The sequence below is a fragment of the Aotus nancymaae genome, unplaced genomic scaffold (genome assembly GCF_030222135.1).
Source record: "Aotus nancymaae isolate 86718 unplaced genomic scaffold, 86718_ANA_hifiasm-v0.15.2.pri h1tg000010l, whole genome shotgun sequence".
In the NCBI taxonomy this organism is placed as follows: Eukaryota; Metazoa; Chordata; class Mammalia; order Primates; family Aotidae; genus Aotus; species Aotus nancymaae.
In genome coordinates, this window is record NW_026988421.1 from 61,041,364 (window position 1) to 61,064,076 (window position 22,713).

At 43.0% G+C, this 22,713-nt stretch overlaps 1 protein-coding gene and 1 pseudogene across 4 annotated transcripts in view; both read left to right on the forward strand.

The window, feature by feature from the left end:
• The window catches only part of HKDC1 (hexokinase domain containing 1), a 70,604-nt gene extending 48,506 nt beyond the window's left edge, over positions 1 to 22,098 (forward strand). The window contains exons 17-19 of one of the 4 annotated variants that reach the window (XR_010341801.1): positions 4,897 to 5,130; positions 5,928 to 6,206; positions 21,911 to 22,098. Coding sequence is in view for 2 of the 4 variants with exons in the window: in XM_064374218.1 (XP_064230288.1) it covers positions 4,897 to 5,130; positions 5,928 to 6,075 (382 nt within the window). In the remaining 2 variants the exon portion in view is untranslated. Of the gene's footprint in view, positions 1 to 1,105; positions 1,237 to 4,896; positions 5,131 to 5,927; positions 9,866 to 21,910 lie in introns of those variants that run through there. The other 3 variants (XR_010341802.1, XM_064374218.1, XM_064374217.1) reach the window with 3 other exon arrangements.
• On the forward strand, positions 15,713 to 15,796 carry LOC135274124 (small nucleolar RNA U3; annotated as a pseudogene).
• Positions 22,099 to 22,713: the final 615 nt, after the last annotated feature.

The following is a 22,713-nucleotide window of genomic DNA, read 5'->3' on the forward strand; positions in this document are numbered from 1 at the left end:
CATGCAAACATTTTTCATAATCATAATCATATTACATTTTTCACTCTGTATATTATGTTTTCAGTGTTAATGAAAAATTTCATGTAAAGTTCTGGTTTTATTTTTTAATTTTAGTTTTAATTTTATTTATTTATTTTTGAGATGAAGTTTTGCTTTTGTTGCCCAGGCTGGAGTGCAATGGCATGATCTTGGCTCACTGCAAATTCTGCCTCCTGGATTCACACGACTCTCCTGCCTCAGCCTCCTGAGTTGCTAGGATTACAGGCATGTGCCACCACGCCTGGCTAATTTTTTGTATTTTTTTTTTTAGTAGAGAGTTTCACCATGTTGGTCAGGCTGGTCTTGAACTCCTGATCTCAGGTGATCTACCCACCTTGCTCTCCCAAAGTGTTGGGATTACAGGCGTGAGCCACCGCGCCCGGCTATTTTGTTTTTTTATTATACAAAGTGTTAAGCATATATAAAAGTGGAAAGAGAAGTAAAGTGAGCTCACTATTTTCATCACCACTTTCAACAATAATAAACTCATGGCCAAACTGGGCTCATCTATACAGTCCTGCTATCCCCATCCCCAGGCTGAGTTGATTAGAAACAAATCTCACATCTTACATTAGTTCATCTACAAATACTTCACAATGTATTTCTGAAATATAAGGGTTTTTAATAAAACATAACTACAGTACCATTATCACACTTAAAAAGCGAATGATAAACCTCAATCTCATAAAACATCCTGTTAGTGTTCTTATTTCCTGAATTGCCAAAAATTAATGGTTTTTACAGTTCTTTTGTTTGCATCAGTATCCAGAGTTTATACATGGCATTTGATTGATATGTTTAAACAATCTCTGTTAATCTATGGGTTTTCCCTCCCTCTCTTGTTTTCCTTTGCAATGTATTCGTTGAAGAAGCTGTCGTCTTATCCTATGAGTTTCCTGTATTCTTGATTTTGTGGATTGCAGCATTTAGCATTTTCCTCTATCTTCTTGTATTTCCTGAAAACTCACAGTTAGACCCAGATGCTTAGTTAGATTCAGTAGTGAATTTTGGACAAGAATATTTCTTAGGTGGCATTGAGTTGTCTGTCTGTCTCTCTTTCTTTTAGGATGTTATCAGTCATTGATGCATATTGCCTGGATCTATTATTTCACTAGACATCGTAAATGGTGATGATTCCTGCAGTTATTAGCTGGAATACTTCTAGAAAGAGGAACTTTCCCCTATCAACTCTTTGGTGTAATTATCATTTTGAATGGCTGCATATTATACTATGTTACTGTGCTATAATTTACTAAACTTTCCCTTTAGTATAGGACATCTAGATTGTTAATTTATAAATTCCTGTTATTCTGAGTAACACCATAGTTCTTTTAGTACACGTAGTCATTTGAATATTGTAAATCATTTCCTTAGTAGTAGAAATGTTTGGTTAAAAGAAGTATTTTGCCATGGGCGCATTTTTTTTTTTAAGTATTTTCAGTTTCTGTCACCACCAGTTATGTACAAATGTGTCAGTTTCACCGCTTCTTGTGCTAGCACCGGTTGTTATCTGATGCTTTGTTTTTGGATTTTCTCTCCATTTGTGTTCATTCATTTAATTCTCCTGGTCTTTATGGTCAGATGCCCACAAGTGAAAAACTACTTTGCCGCAGGGGAAAAAAAGAAAACACACTGTACACAAAAGTGGTATGCTTAATGAGATAAATCAGATGGGCTGTTTAAGGGGAGTTCTTATTGTTTAAGGAGACGATGGCAGAATCAGTAACAGCAGCAGTGATTATGTATTTTTGGAGTGTTAATTAGCAAGTGTTCAGCATCCTTCTCCTGTCTAGTCTTCAGCCCATCCAATCTGAACAGACAGGTGAAAACTCATCGTGTTTGGTGACCAAAGGGATCCTGTTTTGCTATATAAAACAGCTTCTCTCTGACGAGCAATAGATAAGCAAGTTTATTTCTCTTTGCCTTGCTTTTTTTGCTGTAATACAAGGAAACTTGTTCCTAGACAAGTGCAACATGGCAACACTCTTATGCCTCCAGAACGATTTGCTTCTGCTGCACAAGAGATATCTGTTTTGGATGTCTTGATTTCTGCAGATTTTTTTTTTTTTTCTGAGACAGGGTCTCACTCTGTTGTCTGGGCTGGAGTGCAGTGGCGCAATCACAGCTCAGCGCATCCTTGACCTCCTGGGTTCAAGTGATCCTCCCACTTCAGCTGCCACCCCTGCCCCTCTCCCCTGCTCCCACCCCCTGCCAAGTAGCTGGGACTACAGGCGCACACCACCACACCCACCTAATTTCTAATTTTTGTATTTTTTGTAGAGATGGGGTTTCACCATGTTGCCCAGGTTGGTCTTGAATTCCTGGGCTCAAGCCATTCGCCTGCCTAGACCTCACAAAGAGCTGGTATTACAAGTGTGAGCCACTGTGCCTGGCCAGGTTTTCTTTTGTAAAACCTTCATGAAATAAAAAGAAAACCATGGCTGGGCACGGTGGCTTATGCCTGTAATTCCAGCACTTTGGGAGGCTGAGGCAGGCAGATCACCCGAGGTCAGGAGTTCGAGACCAGCCTGACCAACATGGAGAAACCTCATCTCTACTAAAAATACAAAATTAGCCAGGGCATGGCAGTACATACCTGTAATCCCAACTACTTGGGAGGCTGAGGAAGGAGAATCCCTTGAACATGGGAGGCAGAGGTTGTGGTGAGCTGAGATCGCACCATTGCACTCTAGACTGGGCAACAGGAGCAAAACTATGTCTCAAAAAAAAAAAAGAAAAAAGAAAATCCTATTCACCTATTGCTGATAGGAATTGGTAGGTGCTGTGCTGACTGCAGCCCATTTCAAAGCAGTTTGTCAAATGGATGGGGCAGTGTTCTCAGGGGAAAGAGCCCTGGGACTTTGAGCTTGAGTTTAAGATTTATCTCCACTACTTAACCTGTTGATTCTGCGTGACCTGAGGCAGGTTGTTTCACTTCTTTGAACCTCAGTTTCCTGCCTCATAACGTAAGTAATTGCCCTCTTGCTTAACCCCCAGGATTGCTCTGAGGATCAGGAAGGGAATGTACTTGAACTGGGTAAGCTGTCAAAAGCCGAGCCCAGGAAGGAATTGCAGGCTTTCTCCTGAGACATACCAGTTAAAAAACCCTTTTTTCTTACTATACAAATGTTATTCGTTCATTTTAGAGAATCTAACAAATACAGATAAGCAAAAGAAAAATAAGAATTAGGCCAGGCATGGTGGCTCATGCCTGTAATCCCAGCACTTTGGGAGGCCGAGGCAGGAGGATCACCTGAGGTCAGGAGTTCAAGACTAGCCTGGCCAACAAGGTGAAACCCCGTCTCTACTAAAAATACAAATATTAGCTGGGTGTAGTGGCGGGTGCCTGCAGGAGAATCACTTGAACCCAGGTGGAGGATGTTGCCTTGAGCTGAGACGGCGCCATTACACTCCAGCCTAAGTGACAGAGCAAGACTCTGTCTCAAAAAAAAAAAGAAAAGAACAAAGAAAAATAAGAATTACCTGTAATTGACAATGAATAGATTTCCCTGTGTGTGTGTGTTTTCTGAGCAAGGACAAACATTAAGACAAAAAACCAAGATTATACAGTGCATAATATTTTATAATCTATTTTTTCACTATGGCATGAAGATTTTCCATGGCATGAAATATTCTCATGCAAACTCATCTTTTTTGGAGACAGGATCTCACTCTTTTACCCAGGCTGGAGTACAGTGGTATGATCATGGCTCACTGCAACCTCAAACTCCTGAGCTCAATCATCATGCCTCAGTCTCCCAAATAGCTGGGACTATAGGCTTGTGCAATTATACCTGGCTAATTTTTAATTTTTTTTTTTGTAGAGATGTGGTCTTGTTATATAGCCCAGGCTGGTCTCAAATTCCTGGCCTCAAGTGCTTCTCCTGCCTCAGCCTCCCAAAGTGCTGGGATTACACGCATAAGCCACTGTGCTGGCCACAAACTCATCTTTAAGATCTAAAAAGAATTATATCATTTGGCTACACCACCATTTACCAGCTGAATTCCCTGTATGGTCATATAGGTTGTTTCTCAATTGTTCATTCTTGATAACACTCTTCTTCCCTAAATATTACCTGAGACAGTCAAGGATACAACTTCACACTGCATGGCATAGGAGCCAGGGCTCTGTTTAAGTACCATTAGTTCACTGTGAGATGACCAGGGTTTAGACTCGAAGCCAGCCTGCCCTATGATGGGTGCTTCTCTACATGTGTTTACAGTCCTACCGGGTTCCCATTCTCTAAGGTTCTGATTGTATTTTGTACATTCATTTATTCACTTGCTCATTAAATATACCCCGCTGGCCACTACTGAAAATATAGTCTTACTGTCCAAGAGCCGAGAAATCAGAAAAAGGGAAGAAAATGCAGAGAATCAGAAAAAGTTAAATAGAAGGAAATGTGGCCTTCAGTTGAAGGGGGCCAGAGTATGGGAGTTGGCACGATTCATGGGAAAGTACAAGAGGTGGTGTGAAAAGGCTTGCATTTGAGCCCCTGCTCTCTACCGAGAGGGCACAGCTCTAGCAGGCTGAGCCTCAGCCTCCTCTTCTGAAAAATGGTTACCTGGCATGTTGGTTGCTACAGCTCGTATGGCTTCTAGTGAGATCGTACATATGAACATGCTGAACACCAGAGGCACTCACACTTTATTTTTTAAAGTTGATGGAACTTCCAGGGGTGGTGGACCTTCTTGAGTCTCAGCTTCTAAGGCATTCTGCTCCAGCCTAACCATTGCCTGGGACAATTTCTCCTCCCTCCTCCATGGGCATCTAAGAATGGGGAGGCCATGGGTTGCATTAAGCATGTCCCAGGGCCCTGGAAAGCAGGTCCTGACTCCCTGCTCTGTTGCCTGCAGCGATCGGCTGGCCCTCCTCCAGGTCAGGAGGATTCTGCAGGAGCTGGGACTGGACAGTACGTGTGAGGACAGCATCGTGGTGAAGGAGGTGTGCGGAGCCGTGTCCCGGCGGGCAGCCCAGCTCTGCGGTGCTGGCCTGGCTGCCATAGTGGAAAAAAGGAGAGAAGACCAGGGGCTGGAACACCTGAAGATCACTGTGGGTGTGGATGGCACCCTGTACAAGCTGCACCCTCAGTGAGTGCCCACGAGAGGCGTGGTGGGTGGGGCAGCGGAGGTGCTGGAGGCCAAGGGTGGACTTGGCATAGCCTCCTCAGCTGACACATGGGAAGATGTGTCCCCGTCCTTTTATGGGAAAGGAGTGCTGTGTGGTCAAGTCACCTATTCAATCTGACAGACAAGGCGTGAGTCCTGGTGTCTCTGCTACCCAGTAATATGATGTGGGAATGTTAGCTGGCCTCTCTAAACCCCGGGTTTCTCATCCACAAAAGGCTGGCACTAATAATCCCTAGCACATAGGGCTAAATGTGTGAGGTTGAAATGAGTTAGCATATGTAAAGTGCTTCACACAGGACTCAAGAAATGTAAGTTGACTGGTTGCAGTGGCTTATGCCTGTAATGGCAGAGACAGGAGGATCACTTGAGCTCAGGAGTTCGAGACCAGCCGGGCAACACAGAGAGACTCCATCTCTACAAAAATAAATAAATAAAATACAAAATAAGCAAAAATTACAAAAATTAGCTGGGCGTGGTGATGCATACCTGTAGTCCCAGATACTTGAGAGGCTGAGCTGGGGGGCTTGAGCCTGGAAACTCTAGGCTGCAGTGAGTTGTGATTGCACAGCTGTGCTCTATCCCGGGGCTACAGAATGAGACCATGTCTCAAAAAAAAAAAAAAACAATTAGAAAAAGAAGCTGTTTAGAGCCTTGGAAAGCAAACCGAAGGGAAGACTAATGAAATTAGGTTATGATCATTTACAAATATGCTGATTCTACATGGAAGGGCTGATGATGTTTTTCTCTCTTTTTCATAGCTTTTCTAGAATATTGCAGGAAACTGTGAAGGAACTAGCCCCTCAATGTGATGTGACATTCATGCTGTCGGAAGATGGCAGTGGAAAGGGGGCAGCGCTGATCACTGCTGTGGCGAAGAGGATACAGCAGGCACGGAAGGAGAACTAGGAACCCCTGGGACTGGGCCTGATGCGTCTTGGATACAGACCAGCCTTTCCTCTGGCAGATCAGTTGGACAGAGACCAGTGGGCACCGTCCTGGCTGACCTCACCTTCTGGATGGCCGAAAGAGAACCCCAGGTTCTCGGGTATTCTTAGTATCTTGTTACTGGATTTGCAGTGACGTTATATGACATCTCTATTTGGTATATTTGGGCCAAAATGGGCCAACTTGTGAAATCAAAGTTTCTGTCCTGAGAGCTCCCCTTTCAACACATTTTTCAGTTGAGGCTTGAGCTGAGAGTTCTCTATGGCTTTCAGTGCTGTGGCTGCTGCACTTGGAAACATACAGAATCTCCCCATGTGGCTGGCAGGCTGAGTTTCCCCACTGGGATGCTTAAGCCATCTCTTGTGGGTGATCAGGCCCTCTACTTGTGGATGAACATTGGAGAGGAAGAGGAACTCGTGTCATGAACTAGGGGGATCTCATCTAACTTGTCCTTAACTTGCCATGTTGACTTCAAACCTGATGAGGGAACAAAGACTTTGAAGCATCCAGCCTCAGGATGCAGAGAGGTTGATTACCAGGGAGCCCTGCAGGAATCTTTGCATGTTTAAAGCGAGTTATGTCAGCATCCTGTAGGGTTTTGTTCCTATTAAGTGTGTGCTATGTGGTGCGGTGCTGTCTGGGGCATCAGTTTTTCATTTTGCATGTGGTTTGTGTTGCTGCTGATGATAGTTGTTTTAAGGATTATTAGGTATATGAAATCCAGCAAATTAATAAAAAATTTTTGATTTTCCAAGAAATACTGCATGAGATGCTGATATTTCTTCTGGGAGGCCCACTTGGCAAAGCCATGCTTTGTTGGTGGAATAAGGGATTCAGAGTCAGAGGGAGCTTGAACATTTTTCTTGAGTCCAAACTTCCTACCAACAAGGTGAAATATATGGAATATCTTCTACAATATCCTTAACAGATTATCCAGATTTCATTAGATTATCCAGATTTCCCACACGATCCTACAGCTCTTGCTTTTGAACAGCTGGAGTTGACTGGAAGTCCTTCTGACTTCTGAGTTGGGATCCTCCCATACGCCCCATTGGTCTCCATTCTACCCTGCAGAACTATGTGGAATTGGCCTGTCCCTGACCATTTCTCCAGTGGATGTCGTCTCTCTGTCCTCGCTTCCCTGCTTTACCTGAACTGCCTGTGCCTTTCTGTTTTGCCACATAGTTATCTGCGTGAGTTTCACATCTGGCCAGATAGATTGTAAACTCTTTGTCAGACACGTTCTTGTACTGCTCTAGTGAGCCTAGCACTCTGCCACTCCTATCAAATACTTACTTGGTTGAAAAAATAGAACTTTTCAAGAAATTATCTTCAGAAAAAGAATAAACTAGGGATGGTGGCTCACACCTATAATCCCAGCACTTTGGGAGGCTAAGGCAGGAAGATTGCTTGAGGCCAGGAGTTCAAGAACAGCTTGGGCAACATAACAAGACCCCCACCCATACAAAAAATTTTTTTAGTTAGTAGAATGTGGTGGTGCACAGCTGCTGTCCCAGCTACTCAGGAGGTTGAGGTGGCGGGAATCTCTTGAGTCTCGGTTCGAGATTACAATGAGCTATGATTGCACCACTGCACTTCAGCCTGGGCAACAGAACGAGATCCTGTTTCTTAAAAAAGAGAGAGAAAGAGAAAGAAAGAGAAAGAAAAGAAAGAAAGAGAGGAAGGAAGGAAGAAAGGGAAGAGGCAACTACTGTCATGGGAAACAAACTTAAAAAGAATAATCCAGAGTGATTTTATTTTTATTTATATGCTTAATCATATACTTAATTATGACAACTCCACAGAGTGCTCTTGCTGTCTCTTCAAAAGATTATGGCGCCAGACGTGGTGGCTCACACCTGTAATCCCAGCACTTTGGGAGGCCGAGGCAGGTGGATCATGAGGTCAGGAGTTTGAGACCAGCCTCACCAACAAGGTGAAACCCCGTCTCTACTAAAAATACAAAGAATTAGCTGGACATGGTGGCGCATGCCTGTATTCCCAGCTACTTGGGAGGCTGAGGCAAGAGAATCGCTTGAACCCAGGAGGTGGAGGTTGCAGTGAGCCAAGATTGCGCCACTGCACACCAGCCTGGGTGACAGAGTGAGACTCTGTCTCAAATAAAAAAAAAGATTATGGCTTCAGCTGGGCGCGGTGGCTCATGCCTGTAATCTCAGCACTTTTGGAGGCAGGCAGATAATTTGAGGTCAGGAGTTTGAGACCAGCCTGGCCAGCATGGTGAAACCCCATCTCTACTAAAAATACAAAAAAAATAGCTGGGCATGGTGGCAGATGCCTATGATCCCAGCTTCTTGGGAAGCTGAGGCAGGAGAATCTCTTGAGCCTGGCAGGTGGAGGTTGCAGTGAGCCGAGATCAAGCCACTGCACTCTAGCTTGGGCAACAAATCGAGACTCTGTCTCAAAAAATATATATATATATATTTTTATTCCAGCTCTAAGTGTCAACATTTGCTGAAGCAGGATGTCCAGATGGAGTGAAGGAGGCTGAGTCTAAAGACCGAGAGAGAGAGGCCAGCTAGGGCTGGGGGTAATGAGGGAGCTGAGGGTTCCCTGAGATATAGTTTTTTATTCTTTCTTTTTTGTTGGTTTTTTGAGACAAGGTCTCACTCTGTCACCCAGGTTGGAGCGTGGTGGCACAATCCCAGCTCACTGCAACTTTGACCTCCCAGGCTTAAGCGATTCTCCGATCTCAGCCTCCTGAGTAGCTGGAACTGCAGGTGTGTGCCACCATGCCAGCTAACTTTTAAATTTTTTGTAGAGGCAAGGGTCTCACTATGTTTCCCTGACTTGTCTCAAACTCCTGGCCTCAAGTGATCCTCCTACCTTGGCCTTCCAAAGTGCTGAGATTTACAGTCGTGAGCCACCGTGCCTGGTCCATATTTTCAATACATATGTATGGTGATACTACTGTGAACAGGTCCTAGATTTACCAAAATTATCTTTTTTTGTATTTTAAGGTTATATCTCCCTAGAGAAATGTTGTATGAATTTATTAAATGTACCTTTTTGTATTTGGAAGTTATGCCTCTTTGGAGAAAAGTTTCACCTTATCAGGTTTTGTCTTAATCAATTAAAAACCTTGCTATCCTTACTCTCTTTCCCCGGTTCTCCCATTTCATGTTAAGACATCCTCAGCTTCCAGTTCCTCTTTCCCCTGGTTCTGCTAGGGGGTCTTTCTCTTTCTTGCTGTCCTTTCTGGACAAATGATCTGATCCATAGATTCAGGTTGTTGTGCCATTAAGTTCTGCCATGACCCGGTCTCTCAGTTCATGTTTGGCAGGTTAGGGGAGGTCACTCGGCCCCTTCTCTCCCAGCTCTGGTCTCTTACAGCAAAAAAGGAGCCCCAAGGTATCTAGGTAACCTTGCACATTCTGACTAATTGACAGCATCATAGAATCCTTGAACAAGAACCAGAACTCTGAGAGGGCAGACATCTATCTTGCTTTTTTTGAACAGGCCAGCCCCTGAAACATCTTGGGCAATGGAGGGTTAACTTATCCTCAAAGTTTACTAGGTAAGACCAGCAGCCATACAGCAAGGTAAATTGTCCTCATGAGAACTCCAAAGACTTTATTTTTCTCTTTTTTTGAGACAGGGTCTTGCCATGTTACCCAGTCTGGTCTCAAACTCTTGGGCTCAAGCAATCCCCCCACCTTAACCTCCTCAGTAGCTGGGATTACAGGCACATGCCATTGTACCCAGCTGACTTTGCCTTTTAAGAAAAGCATCTTTGGCTGGGCACAGTGGCTCACGCCTATAAACCCAGCACTTTGGGAGGCCGAGGCAGGCAGATCACTTGAGGTCAGGAGTTTGAGACCAGCCTGACCAACATGGAGAAACTTTGTCTTTACTAAAAATACAAAATTAGCCGTGGGTGGTAATGCATGCCTGTAATCTCAGCTACTTGGGAGGCTGAGGCAGGAGAATCACTTGAACCTGGGAGGCAGAGGTTGTGGTGAGTCGAGATCGTGCTATTGCACTCCAGCGTGGGCAACAAGAGTGAAACTCCGTCTTAAAAAAAAAAAAAAAGCAAAGAAGAAGAGCATCTTTGGGCATGATGGCTCATGCCTGTAATCCCTGCACTTTGGAAAGCCAAGGTGGGTAGATCATTAGAGGTCAGGAGTTCGAGACCAGCCTGGCCAACATGGTGAAACCTCATCTCTACTAAAAATACAAAAAATTAGCCAGGCATGGTGGCAAACGTCTGTAATCCCAGCTACTTGGGAGGCTGAGGCAGGAGAATTGCTTGAACCCAGGAGGTAGAGGTTGCAGTGAGCCAAGATTGTGCCACTACACTCCAGCCTGGGTGACAGAGCGAGCCTCTGTCAAAAAAAAAAAAAAAAAAAAAGAGCATCTTTATCTTCATTTTCTAGCCTTAGTGTTACTTTCTCCCAGTAACATTTTACCCAGAAAGAGTTGATGAATACAGATTTAAGAACTAAAGTTTCCCCATGATGCTGCCTTTCCAGAACAAGTGAGTTCATTCTCATTTGTCTTTCATTAGAAATCTTTTATCTTTCTTCCATTAGCTAGAATGGGTGCTCCATGAGAATAAAGACTTGGGTTTCATTCTTCCTATTGTCCCCAGAACCTACCATACTGGCTGGCATTGAGTAGCTATTGAACAGTTCTCTGAATGAATGAATGAATGCTCAGATAAGCACATGAATTAATTATCACTCTCCTTTGAATCTCTCCATTCTTCTTCCTCACCCAATGGGGCTCAATCGTTATACACAGAAGATATTCTATAATGATGACCCAAAGAAATAAAAGACATCATTCCTGCCCTGTAAGAATTCATAGGCTAGTAAGGAAAGATATATAAATATCTGTAATACAACATGGTGAACAGGATCAAGGTGAGGATAGTTCCTAACCATTTCCTACATCGTTTAGATCAGGAACTTTCAACCTTTGTGCACAGGTATGTGTGTGTGTGTGTGTGTGTGTGTGTGCACATACCATGAACCCCTTGGGCAATCATATGAAACCTGTGTATCCTTTCTCAGAATAATGTTTTTAAATGCATAAAATACATAGGATTACAAGGGAAAACAATAGTGTGAATTACAGTTATTAAAATGTGAAAGTGGCACTATGGTAATACATGCATATATTTATTAATGCATTATATAATAAGATCCAGCAGGAACCTAATAACAATGGCAATTTTGAAGTCCTGATGAGGGTAAACGCTACTTTGATACATTTGCAACAACAGCATAGATATAAATATATCTGTGATTTCTTTTTTTTTTTTTTTTTTGAGACGGAGTCTTGCTCTGTCTCCCAGGCTGGAGTGCAGTGGCACAATCTCAGCTCACTGAAACCTCCACCTTCTGGGTTCAAATGATTCTCCTGCTGGGATGATAGGCGTGAGCCACTGTGCCTGGCCCAATGTATTTGTGGTTTCCACTGGAGACAAAGTCACAGGTGCTGCTAGCACTAGTGGGTTTGTTGACCATATTCATAATGAAAGGAAATGCCGAATTTCAATTAGAGACCATCCAAAATTAATTTGTAATTTTTTCCCACAGAAACTTATGGATACCAGCCTCTACCTTGGGGTGTCTCTGGTGCCCAAGTTATTAATCTCTAATGGAGCTGACACTTGTTTAGAGATAATATCTTAGATGGCAGATCTTAACCATTTTAGCATTTCTTGTAGTTCAGCACTGATGGTAGTAAATTCACTGAACTTTTGTCTGAAAATGTCTTTTTACCCCTCTCTTTTTAAGAATATGTAATACACAGTTCTAGTTTGGCAGTTTTTTCCTCCAGTATTTTAAGAATCTCATTTCATTTTCTTCTGACTTCCATAATTTCTTTTGGGAAGTCAGTTATAATTCTTATTATTGTTTTGTTTTTCTGCAAGAGTTTTTTTTTTTTTCCTTTCTGGCTGTTTGTAAGGGTTTCTGTTTCTATTCAGTTTTCAACAATTGTTCAACTATAATGTGCTTGGATGTGTGTGTGTGTGTGTGTGTGTGTGTGTTTAATTGAAATTTATACTTTTGGGGTTTGCTAAGAGCATCTTGAAACGTGTGTTAATATCTTTCATTATTTTTTGAAAATTCTTACCTTATGACTCATTTCTCCTCTTTCCTTCTGAAATTCCAATATGCAAACATTTCCTCCTGTCTTACCTCTCTTTCAAGTTCTGTTCTTTTGCTACTACGTTTTCTCTGTACTTCAGTTTGCATAATTTCTTTCCTTTCTTTCTTCCTTCCTTTGTCTTGCTCTGTTGACCAGGCTGTAGTATAGTAGCACAATCTCAGCTCACTGAAAACTCTGCCTAATGGGTTCAAGCAATTTTCCTGCCTCAGCCTCCTAAGTAGCTGGGTTACAGGTGCCCGCCACCATCCCCAGCTAACTTTTCTGTTTTTATTTTTATTTATTATTATCATTATTGAGATGGAGTCTCACTCTGTCACCCAGGCTGGAGTGCAATAGCACTGTCTCAGCTCACTGCAACCTCCGCTTCTTGGGTTCAAGCAATTCTCCTGCCTCAGCCTCCTGAGTAGCCAGGAGTACAGGCGTGTGCCATCACACCTGGCTAATTTTTGTATTTTTAGTAGAGACGAGGTTTCACCATGTTGGCCAGGCTGGTCTTGAACTCTTGACCTCAGGTGATCCCACTGCATCGGCCTCCCAAAGTGCTGAGATTACAGGTGTGAGCCACTGCACCCTGCCAGTTTGCATAATCTCTAATAACTAGTCTTCAAGTTCAGTGATATATATTTTTCTACTGTGGCTAACCTGCTGTTATGCCTAGTCAATGAATTCTTAATTTAAAACATTATATTTTTCAATTGTAGAATATCCATGTTCTTTTTTTAGAGAATTTCTCTACTTGCATTCTTTTTTGTCTTTTCATCCATTTTGTCCAACTTTTATTTTTCTTTAACATAATCACACGGCCGGGTGTGGTGGCTCATGCCTGTAATCCAAGCACTTTGGAGGCCAAGGTGGGCAGATCACCTGAAGTCAGGAGTTCAAGACCACCCTGACCAACATGGTGAAACCCCATCTTAAAAAAAAAAACAAACAAACATAATTACAAAAGTGTCTTAAAGTCCTTGTCTAATTATTCCAACATGTGGGTTACCTGTAGGGCTGTTTCTGTTTACTTTTTCTCTTGCTTACAGCCCACATTTTTCTAGAATATATTATGTATTTTTTTTAATATTATGCATAAATAGCCATAGAGTCTGATGTAGATGTTATTTTTCACTAGAGAGAGAACACTCTTTCTTCTCTCAGTCAGCTAAGGTAATGGACTGATCACTTTGATCCAGTCTGATACTGAGCTGGATCAGTTCACTTTTAGTTTCAAATATCAGCTGAGCATGATGGCTCATGCCTGTCATCCTAGTGCTTTGGTAGGCTGAGGCAGGAGGATCACTTAAGCTCAGGCATTCCAGACCAGCCTGGCCAACATAGTGAGACCTCATCTATATTTTTTTAATTTTTCAAATTTTTATATAAAAAAAAAGTTTCGGCCAGGCATGGTGGCTCACATTTGTAATCCCAGCACTTTGGGAGGCCAAGACAGGTGGATCACCTGGGGTCAGGAATTTGAGAACTGCCTGGCCAACATGGTGAAATCTTGTCTCTACTAAAAATACAAAACATAGCTAGGCATGATGGCACATGCCTGCAGTCCCAGCTACTTGGGAGGCTGAGGCAGGAGAATTGCTTGAAACCAGGAGGCAGAGCATGCAGTGAGCCAGGATTGCACCACTGCACTCCAGCCTGGGTGACAGAGCAAAACTCCATCTTAAAAAAAAAAGTTTCAAATATCTTAGAGTAATGCCTGTCTTGTGTTTATTACAGGCCCTTTTTTTTTTTTTAGCAGCCTTCTCTTTCTCAAATACAACAATATCATAGGATATCTATATCTGAATTTCCAACCTAGCCTTCTCTACTGCCCAGAACTTAGCAAAAATCCTATGGGGAGCACTGGCAGGTGGGGAAAACCAGTGAGGCATTTGAAGCTTCTCCAGATTCTACTCTGTCTAGACAGTTCACATGACCATCAAATCTGGCTGGTTTCTCATTCTCTCTGAGTAGGCTTGCCTCTATTCTGGCAAGTCTAATCTCTCCCAGCCCATGGTGAGACCTAACAAATGCCCTCAGAGAAGAAAGCAGTCATGAATCTCCACTCACCTTGGAAGGCTGCTTTCTGCTCTGGAATTTAGTTCAATTAGATTTCCAGTCTTCCAGTGTCTCTAAAAAGAAATATATATATGTTTTTTAGTTGATCCATTTTTTTTTCTAGTTCTATAGTGGACACAATGGTCTACTGCTTCCCTCTTACACCCCATATTCTAACCACCAATTCTAAATATCTAAAATTCCCATTATGATGTCATGAGTTATTAAAAAAAAAAAAAAAACTTTTAAGGCTGGGTGTGGTGGTCACGTTTGTAATCCCAGCACTTTGGGAGGCCAAGGCGAGAGGATAGCTTGAGGCTGGGAATTTGAGACCAGCCTGGGCAACATGGTGAGACCCCGTCTCTATTAGATTTAAAAAAATAATAAAATTTTTAAAAAGAAAAAAGTTTAAGTTTGTACATTTATAATTTCCAAGTATGTTGTTTTAAATTTAATCATTTTGTTAATTTTAACTTAATTGTATGTTGAAATCTATGGCCTATATCAGGGATTGACTATTTCTATAAAGGGCCAGGCAGTCACAATTGCAGGCTCTGTGGGCCATATAATCTGTGCTGTTGTAACAAAAAAGAGCCATAGACAACATGTAAATGAATGGGTATAGCTTGCTTCTAATAAAACTTTATTTACAAAAATAAGTGACAGGCTGGATTTGTCCTGCAGTTCCTAGTTTGTCAACCCCTGGTCTAAATTATCTTAATTATTTATAAATTTATTAAGACTTGCTTTATAAATATGTTTGCTTTAAAATTTGAGGGCTTTTTATGTGCACTTAAAAATATATCCTGATGCCTGGTACAGTGGCTTGTGCCTGTAATCCTAGCACTCTGGGAGGCCAAGATGGGTGGATAATGAGGTCAGGAGTTCGAGACCAGTCTGGACAACATGGTGAAACTCCATCTCTACTAAAAATAAAAAATTAGCTGGGAGTAGTGGCACATGCCTGTAATCCTAGCTACTCAGGAGGCTGAGGCAGGAGAATTGCTTGAACTCAGGAAGCGGAGGTTGCAGTGAGCCAAGATCCTGCCATTGCACTCTAGTCTGGGTGAGAGAGCGAGATTCTGTATATATATATATTCTGTATTAGCTGGGTGGGGTGGCTCATGCCTATAATCCCAGCACTTTGGGAGGCTGAAGCAGGTGGATTGCCTGAGGTCTGGAGTTCAAAACCAGCCTGACCAACATAGTGAAATCCCATCTCTACTGAAAATACAAAAAATTAGCTAGGTGTGGTGGTGGCCACCTGTAATCCCAGCTACTTGGAAGGCTGAGACAGGAGAATCTCTTGAACCTGGGAGGCAGAGGTTGCAGTGAGCTGAGGTCGCGCCATTGCACTCCAGCCTGGGCAACAAGAACAAAACTTTGTCTCAAAAAACAAAATTCTGTATTAGATAAATCTAAGACTATACTTTCAGGGATCATTTCTATAGTTTGTTAGTAGAGAAGTTTCTCTGAACGTGTAGAGCACCAAAAATAAAAAAATAAAAATAAAAATAATTCTATATATCTATTAGATTAAACTTGTTGATTGTGTTGTTCAAATCTTTTATAAATTTGTTGATTTTGTTTGATTGCTTGATCTAACGGCAGAGAAAAATAAATTTAAATTTTTCTTATAATGTGGATTTGTCAGAATATTTCTGTAGGTCTAACAATTCTTGCTTTAATATTTAGTGCTTAATTTATTAGAATTTTAACATCTGGCCAGGCACGGTGGTTCATGCCTATAATCCCAGCACTTTGGGAGGCCAGGGCGGGTGGATCATCTGAGGTTGTGAGTTTGCGACCAGCCTGGTCAACATGGTGAAACCCTGTCTCTACTAAAAATACAAACATTAGCCGGGTGTGGTGGTGCACGCCTGTAATCCCAGTTACTCAGGAGGCTGAGGCATGAGAACTGCCCCAACCCAGGAGGTGGAGGTTGCAGCGAGCTAAAATCGTGCCATTGAACTCCAGCCTGGGCAACAAGGTAAGAATCAGTCTTAAAAAAGAAAAGAATTTTAATATTTAAATTTTAAGATATTAATTTTAAATGATTAAAATTATTTGTTAAACAAATATCAAATCAATCATTTAATTAAATAATAATTATAGTGACTATGATTATATATAATTACATATAATAGGTTATATATATAAATATCTTCACTTCCATCCTATATATGTAGGATATATATATATATATATTTATATCACCTGGGTGACAGAGTAAGGAGGATCACCACACCACACAGGAGGATCACCTGGGTGACAGAGTAAGACCCTATGTCTAAGTAAATGAATAAATAAATGGAATTCTACTTTAGAAATTTTATCTAGCTTTTTTCATTTATTATTATATATTACAAAAAGGTTTTCCCACTCTACTTCTTTTGGGTTTTACAACTCCTTATAAGCCTAAATAAAATACTATTTACCAGATAACTGAGTGCTGATAAAAATGGTTTGTTTTATAGTGAACTGTGGAGTGATAAGGGACACGGCTGAGCACAAAAATAAATCTGATGGTAGGGTTAGGACTGAGAGGGCAGAGGAAATGAGACTGACATTTCCTAGGGAAACTGACAGGTTATGGCCAGGTGAGGTGGCTCACACCTGTAGTTCCAGCTCTTAGGGAGGCAGAGGTGGAAGGATAGCTTGAGCCCAGGAGTTTGAGACCTGCCTGGGCAATATAGAGAGACCCCGTTCTCCACAAAAAAGGGGGGAAAAAAAGCCAAATAAATAAGCGAAACTGACAGCCAATGTTTCAATTCCAATCTATCTTCTTGGAACCTCCCTGCCGTTTCCTCTGATATCTGAAGCAATTTCTGTAAAGCACCCACTGCTCACACTATGCCTGGCTGGCTTTGCTTGAGTACATGTATGTTTAATCTGTATTTTGTCTATGGAGTTTTTGAGGGCTTTGTAGTCTACAAAGCCACACACTCCACGCTCACCCATCCTCTTTCCCTCCGGTGGCTGGTACATGGAAAGTACTATGGATCAAATTGGAAATCCATCTCTCCTCTCAAAGGCAGCTAAAGCTACGCGGTCAGGCTCTGGGTCCCAGATTCTAGTCCTGATTTCTGAGTCTGCTTGCCAGGTCAGGGAATGCACTGGGGCTGACGACAAGGCTGGAACGTCCCGGGATTGAAGCCTGGATCCACTGTTGGACAGCATCTGGAGTTTTGCACAAAAGGGAATTGAATTGTAGATCAGCTGGGAAGTTACTGTGATAGTCCCAGTGCCCTGCGGCCTCCAGCGACTGGAACCCTGTGGGAGCACATAGCTGGCATTTTTTGCTAGAGATTAGGAAGTCTTTTGCTGCTTTTGTGAAAAGGCTTGAATTCAATGGACTGTTGTGGTAAGATGAAGTCTTTTTATTTTCCTTATTGGTAAAAATAAAACAGAGATTTGGCTTGGGTTATTACACGGCGGTGGGCACATGAGCTCGTTCTCCGGTGTTTGGCGGGAAGCCAGCTGAAGAGCATGTTGTCACATTTTTGTCCGGCATCATCGAGAGTGTAGAGAAATGGTGATTTTTATTGTGGTGTGACTCTTCAAAGATCATCTTTATGCAAGAAATCTCAGAGGCCCATTTCATAGTAAGTTGCTTTTTGAAGTTTTGTTTTGGTTGTTGCTATATTATCACTCATGGGCTGATTCATCTCCTTATGATGGTGTCCCCAAGAGCCTTCACAGGCCTAGGGGGCCCTGGTTGGTGGTGAGAGGCCCAGGCTGAGAGGCAGGTTTCTGTGTTCTATTTCTTCCTGGGCTTTGGTCTGGCTCTTTCTAAAATGGGCTAATCCTCTCTGTGCCCTCTTCCTCATGTCGTGAAGGGCATTGGGACAACATGCAAGTACGGTTCAAAAGAGAATTGAAGGCTGGGCGCAGTGGCTCACGCCCATAATCCCAGCACTTTGGGAAGCTGAGGTGGGCGGATCAGAAGGTTAGGAGTTCAAGACTAGCCTGGACAATATGGTGAAACCCTGTCTCTACTAAAAATACAAAAGCTGGCCATGGTGGTGCGTGCCTGTAATCCCAGCTACTCAGGAGGTTGAGGCAGGAGAATTGCTTTAACCGGGACCCGGGAGGCTGAGGTTGCAGTGAGCTGAAATCGCACCAATTGGAGCTGCTCTTTTGTACTCTGTCACATTTGCTTTCTCTGAATTGGGTCTTTTGTTAGCATATTCTTTGAAATAGAACTTATCCATGGTTGACTTTGGTGCTTGATTTGGAGAAGAAATTAGTGCCCAATTGCAGGTAGACTGAGGAGGCTAAACTGGGTTTGCAGGATGTGCAGAATGGTTAAATGAATGTATGGAAGAACATATGTAGATTAAATGTGTGATGGGGAACCTCAGAATGACACAAGAAACATGTTTCTCCAGAAACTAAGTCGATCTTGGCCTGTGAAGTAGCCAGTACCCATAGCAAGCAATGATAGTTTAAATATGTGGTCCAAAAATTTCTTCCTAATCAGCCAAGTCATAAATGCAGGACATAAGGGAAACCACATGTGAGAGGTGTCTGTGACCTAGGACATTGGAGGCTTGGGTCAGAGTTAGAAATCAGGACCTTGCAAAATTTACTTAACATTCTCCAGAATGTGGCCCAATCTACAAAGCCGCTGTCATGTCAGCTTCTCAGATAGAGGGCACGTGTGCTTGAAGTTTCTTTCACCTTCACTCTTGCTTTAATAAAAGCATTTATAAGTCCAGGAGCTTCTTTTATACTTTGGTTGATCAGTGATTGTGTCTTCACTGAGAACCACCCATATTCTCATCCCTGGGAAGACATGAGGAAGGATGAAAGGATTTACCTGCAAGAATCTAGAGAGCTAAGGCCAATGGAAGGAAGTCAGGTGGAAGTAGATTGGATCTCAGATTTAACCAGCCAATGATGGAAAAGGTTTTTTAAAGAATGAGGTAGAAACTATCTGGATCTTGTCTTGGTTGGGTGCTATGGCACGCATGTTTATGGCCCCTCAAATTCATAATTGAAACCTCATCTCCAATGTGATAATATTAGAAGGTGGGGTCTTTGGAGATTATTAAATCCTGAGGGTGGAGCCCTCATGAATTCGATTCATGCCCTTTTAAAAGAGACACTAGAGAGCTTGTTTGTCCCTTCTACCAGTGAGGACAGAGTAAGAAGGCACTGTCAGCCAGGTGCAGTGGTTCACGCCTGTAATCCCAGCACTCTGGGAGACTGAGGCGGGTGGATCATGAGGTCAGGAGTTCAAGACCAGTCTGACCAATACGATGAAACCCCATCTCTACTAAAAATACAAAAATTAGCCAGGCGTGGTGGCATGCATCTGTAATCCTAGCTACTCAGAAGGCTGAGGCAGGAAAATTACTTGAACCGGGGAGGCAGAGGTTGCAGTGAGCCAAAATGGCACCACTGCACTCCAGCCTGGGCGACAGAGCAAGACTCAGTCAAAAAAAAAAAAAAAAGGCACTGTCTTTGCGAAATGAGTCCCACCAAGGCACCAAATCTGCTGGTGACTTAATCTTGGAGTTCCCAGCCTTTACATTTCCATCGCTTGTAAGTTACCTAGCCTATGGTAATTTGTTGTAGCAGCCTGAACGGACTAAGACAGTGAGGGTGGGAGTGGAATATGATGTGCTAGGTTCTTTTCAGTTTTCAAATAATATAATATGCTTTTACCTCCTGAAGTTTCAGCCTCTGTGCAACTAATCTCTGACTTGCTAAAATCTTCGCATTTTTGTCTCCTACTCTCCACCTTATCAAACAACCTGTCCTATTTCTCTCTATAGCTGCAGGCCCCATCAGACCTCTCAAAATACCATTTATAACTTCCTCTTCCATGTGGAGAACATGGGAGAGTGAGAGAGAACCGGGACCTTCTATATTTTTAATGAGTGAATCCACTTGACTGTAGGCATCTAGAACCTGGCTCTCAAACTTTGGCATGTCACAGAATCACGAGGAGGGCTTGTTAAAACACAGACTCTTGGTTTCACCCCAAAAATTTCCATTCAGTGGGTCTGGGAAGGGCCCAAGAATGTGCATTTCTAACAAGTTCCCACCTAATGCTGTTGCTACTGGTGCAGGGACCACGCTTGGAGAACCACCACCCTCGAGGACGGAGACCAAGTCAGCCCACTCTCAGTAAAATCCCAAATGCAGAGGGGTCAGATTAACAAGTACCAGGGTGTAGTATCCTCTTCCTCCTCTTTTTCTTCCTCATCCTCCTCTTTTATCAAGGCTTACCTGATCCCTGCCTCAGGGACCTTCAAAGAAAACTGACTTAGACCAATGTGTCCCAGATCCAACATCACTTTCTCTAGGAAGCCATCCATGAACCCCAGGATTAGATGTTGTGGCTTCCTATACTTCTCCTTCTTGACAGCTCTCATAATTCACAATTTGCAACTGTGATCCGTGTGATTTCTTAATCTCTTTCCTCCAGAGACTGTACGCTCCATGAAGACAGGATTTGAGAATTGTAGGAAAGAAGGAAGGGTTTGGGTGGGGAATGGTAGTGAGTCACCACCAGGATTGAGCATAATAAAAGAGAATAAAACAACAGAAGATTCAGTCCCCAAAGAATAAAGGAAGGGAAGGCAGGAGGAAGGAAAAATGTGGCCTGGAACATCCATTAGAACTTTGGCTGCCAAGTCTAGCCCAGCTCTCTCTGGTGCCAACCAGAGGTTTGCCTGCTCTATTTTGGCCATAGAGTGGGCATTTCATTTCTCCACACATTTTAAAACCCAAGTTGTTTTTTTTTTTTAGCTCTGAGGTACTTACCCGCTCTAAGCCTCAGCTAGAGCACCCATAAAATAAAGAATTAGGTCAGGCGTGGTGGCTCATGCCTGTAATCCCAGCACTTTGGGAGGCTGAGATGGGCAGATTATGAGTTCAGGAGATAGAGACCATCCTGGCTAATACAGTGAAACCCCGTCTCTACTAAAAATACAAAAAATTAGCCAGGCATGGTGACAAGCACCTGTAGTCCCAGCTACTTGGGAGGCTGAGGCAGGAGAATCGTTTGAACCTTGAACCTATGAGGTGGAGGTTGCAGTGAGCCGAGTTCAGTCACGCCACTGCACTCCAGCCTGGGTGACAGAGTGAGACTCCATCGCAAAAAAAAAAAAAAAGAATTAAGGCTTAGGGCTGAAGACATCTAAGTACAACACCCAGCTCTGCTAATGCTGCATTTCCATGAGTGCCTGAATTAACTCCTCTGAGCTTCAGCTTCCCTGCTGAAAATGGATTCTACTCCTAACATTGTTGGGACGCTTCCAGGAATCAGTGCACGTGAAGTCCTTAGCACAATGCCTGGCTCAATGCACACGAGTGACCATTGTCATCACCATCTTCAATGTCATCATCCTCCTCACCATTGTCACCATTCCTGTCCCCGCACTCAAGGTTTCTGAGGTCCCAGTGGGACAAAGAACTTCATAACCATGAAGCGCTGTCTGAATGTCAAGGGCATCCAAGTGCCCTAGCCCCTGACCACAGGCCTGCAGTAACATCCAAGGATGCTTTCCTTCCCCAGGACACTGGCGCAGGCTCTACCCCTTGCAAACCTTTTGTGACTCTTGATTTTATGACAAATGCATCTTTTGTCTCTTTCTGTTCTCAGGGCTTCAAATAACCGACTAAAGAACTGTTCCCCAGAGCATTCCTGAGGAGGAAAAGAGCCCAAACACCCACCCACACCTGCTTCGTGCCAAGAATCCACAGTTGGGTTGCAAGGACAGTGTATGTTGCCCTTTTGGAAAAATGAGAATGAGCCCAAGTGAAGAGCAAGCAAAGGTGTCTCAAGTCATCCCAAGGCAAGTGGGGGGTAGCTTGGGCTGTGACGGCCTCACTCCTGCACGAGACTCTCTCTGGCATTCACATTAAGCAGCTTCCTGTCCTTCTCTGTAAAATAAAATGAATGAGGGATAATTTGGCAGGGCGAGGTGGCTCATGCCTATAATCCTCGCACTTTGAGAGGCCAATGTGGGAGGATCACTTGAGGCCAGGAGTTCAAGACCAGCCTGAGCAAAATAAAGAGACCCCCATCTCTACAAAAAAAAAAAAAAAAAAAAAATTAGCCTGATGTGGTGGTGCATGCCTGTGGTCCCAGCTACTCCAGAGGCTGAGGGGGAAGGATCACTTGGGTGCAGGAGGTCAAAGCTGCAGTGATCCCGGGATCACACCACTGCACTCCAGCCTGTGTGACTGAGTGAGACTCTATCTCAAAAATAATAATAAAATAAATAAATAACAAAAATTTAAAAATAAAGAGCTGGCTGGGCATGGTGGCTCATGCCTATAATCCCAGAACTTTGGGAGGCCAAGGCAGGTGGATTACCTGAGGTCAGGAGTTCGAGACCAGCTTGGCCAACATGGTGAAACCCTGTCTCTACTAAAAATACAAAAATTAGCCAGGCATGGTGG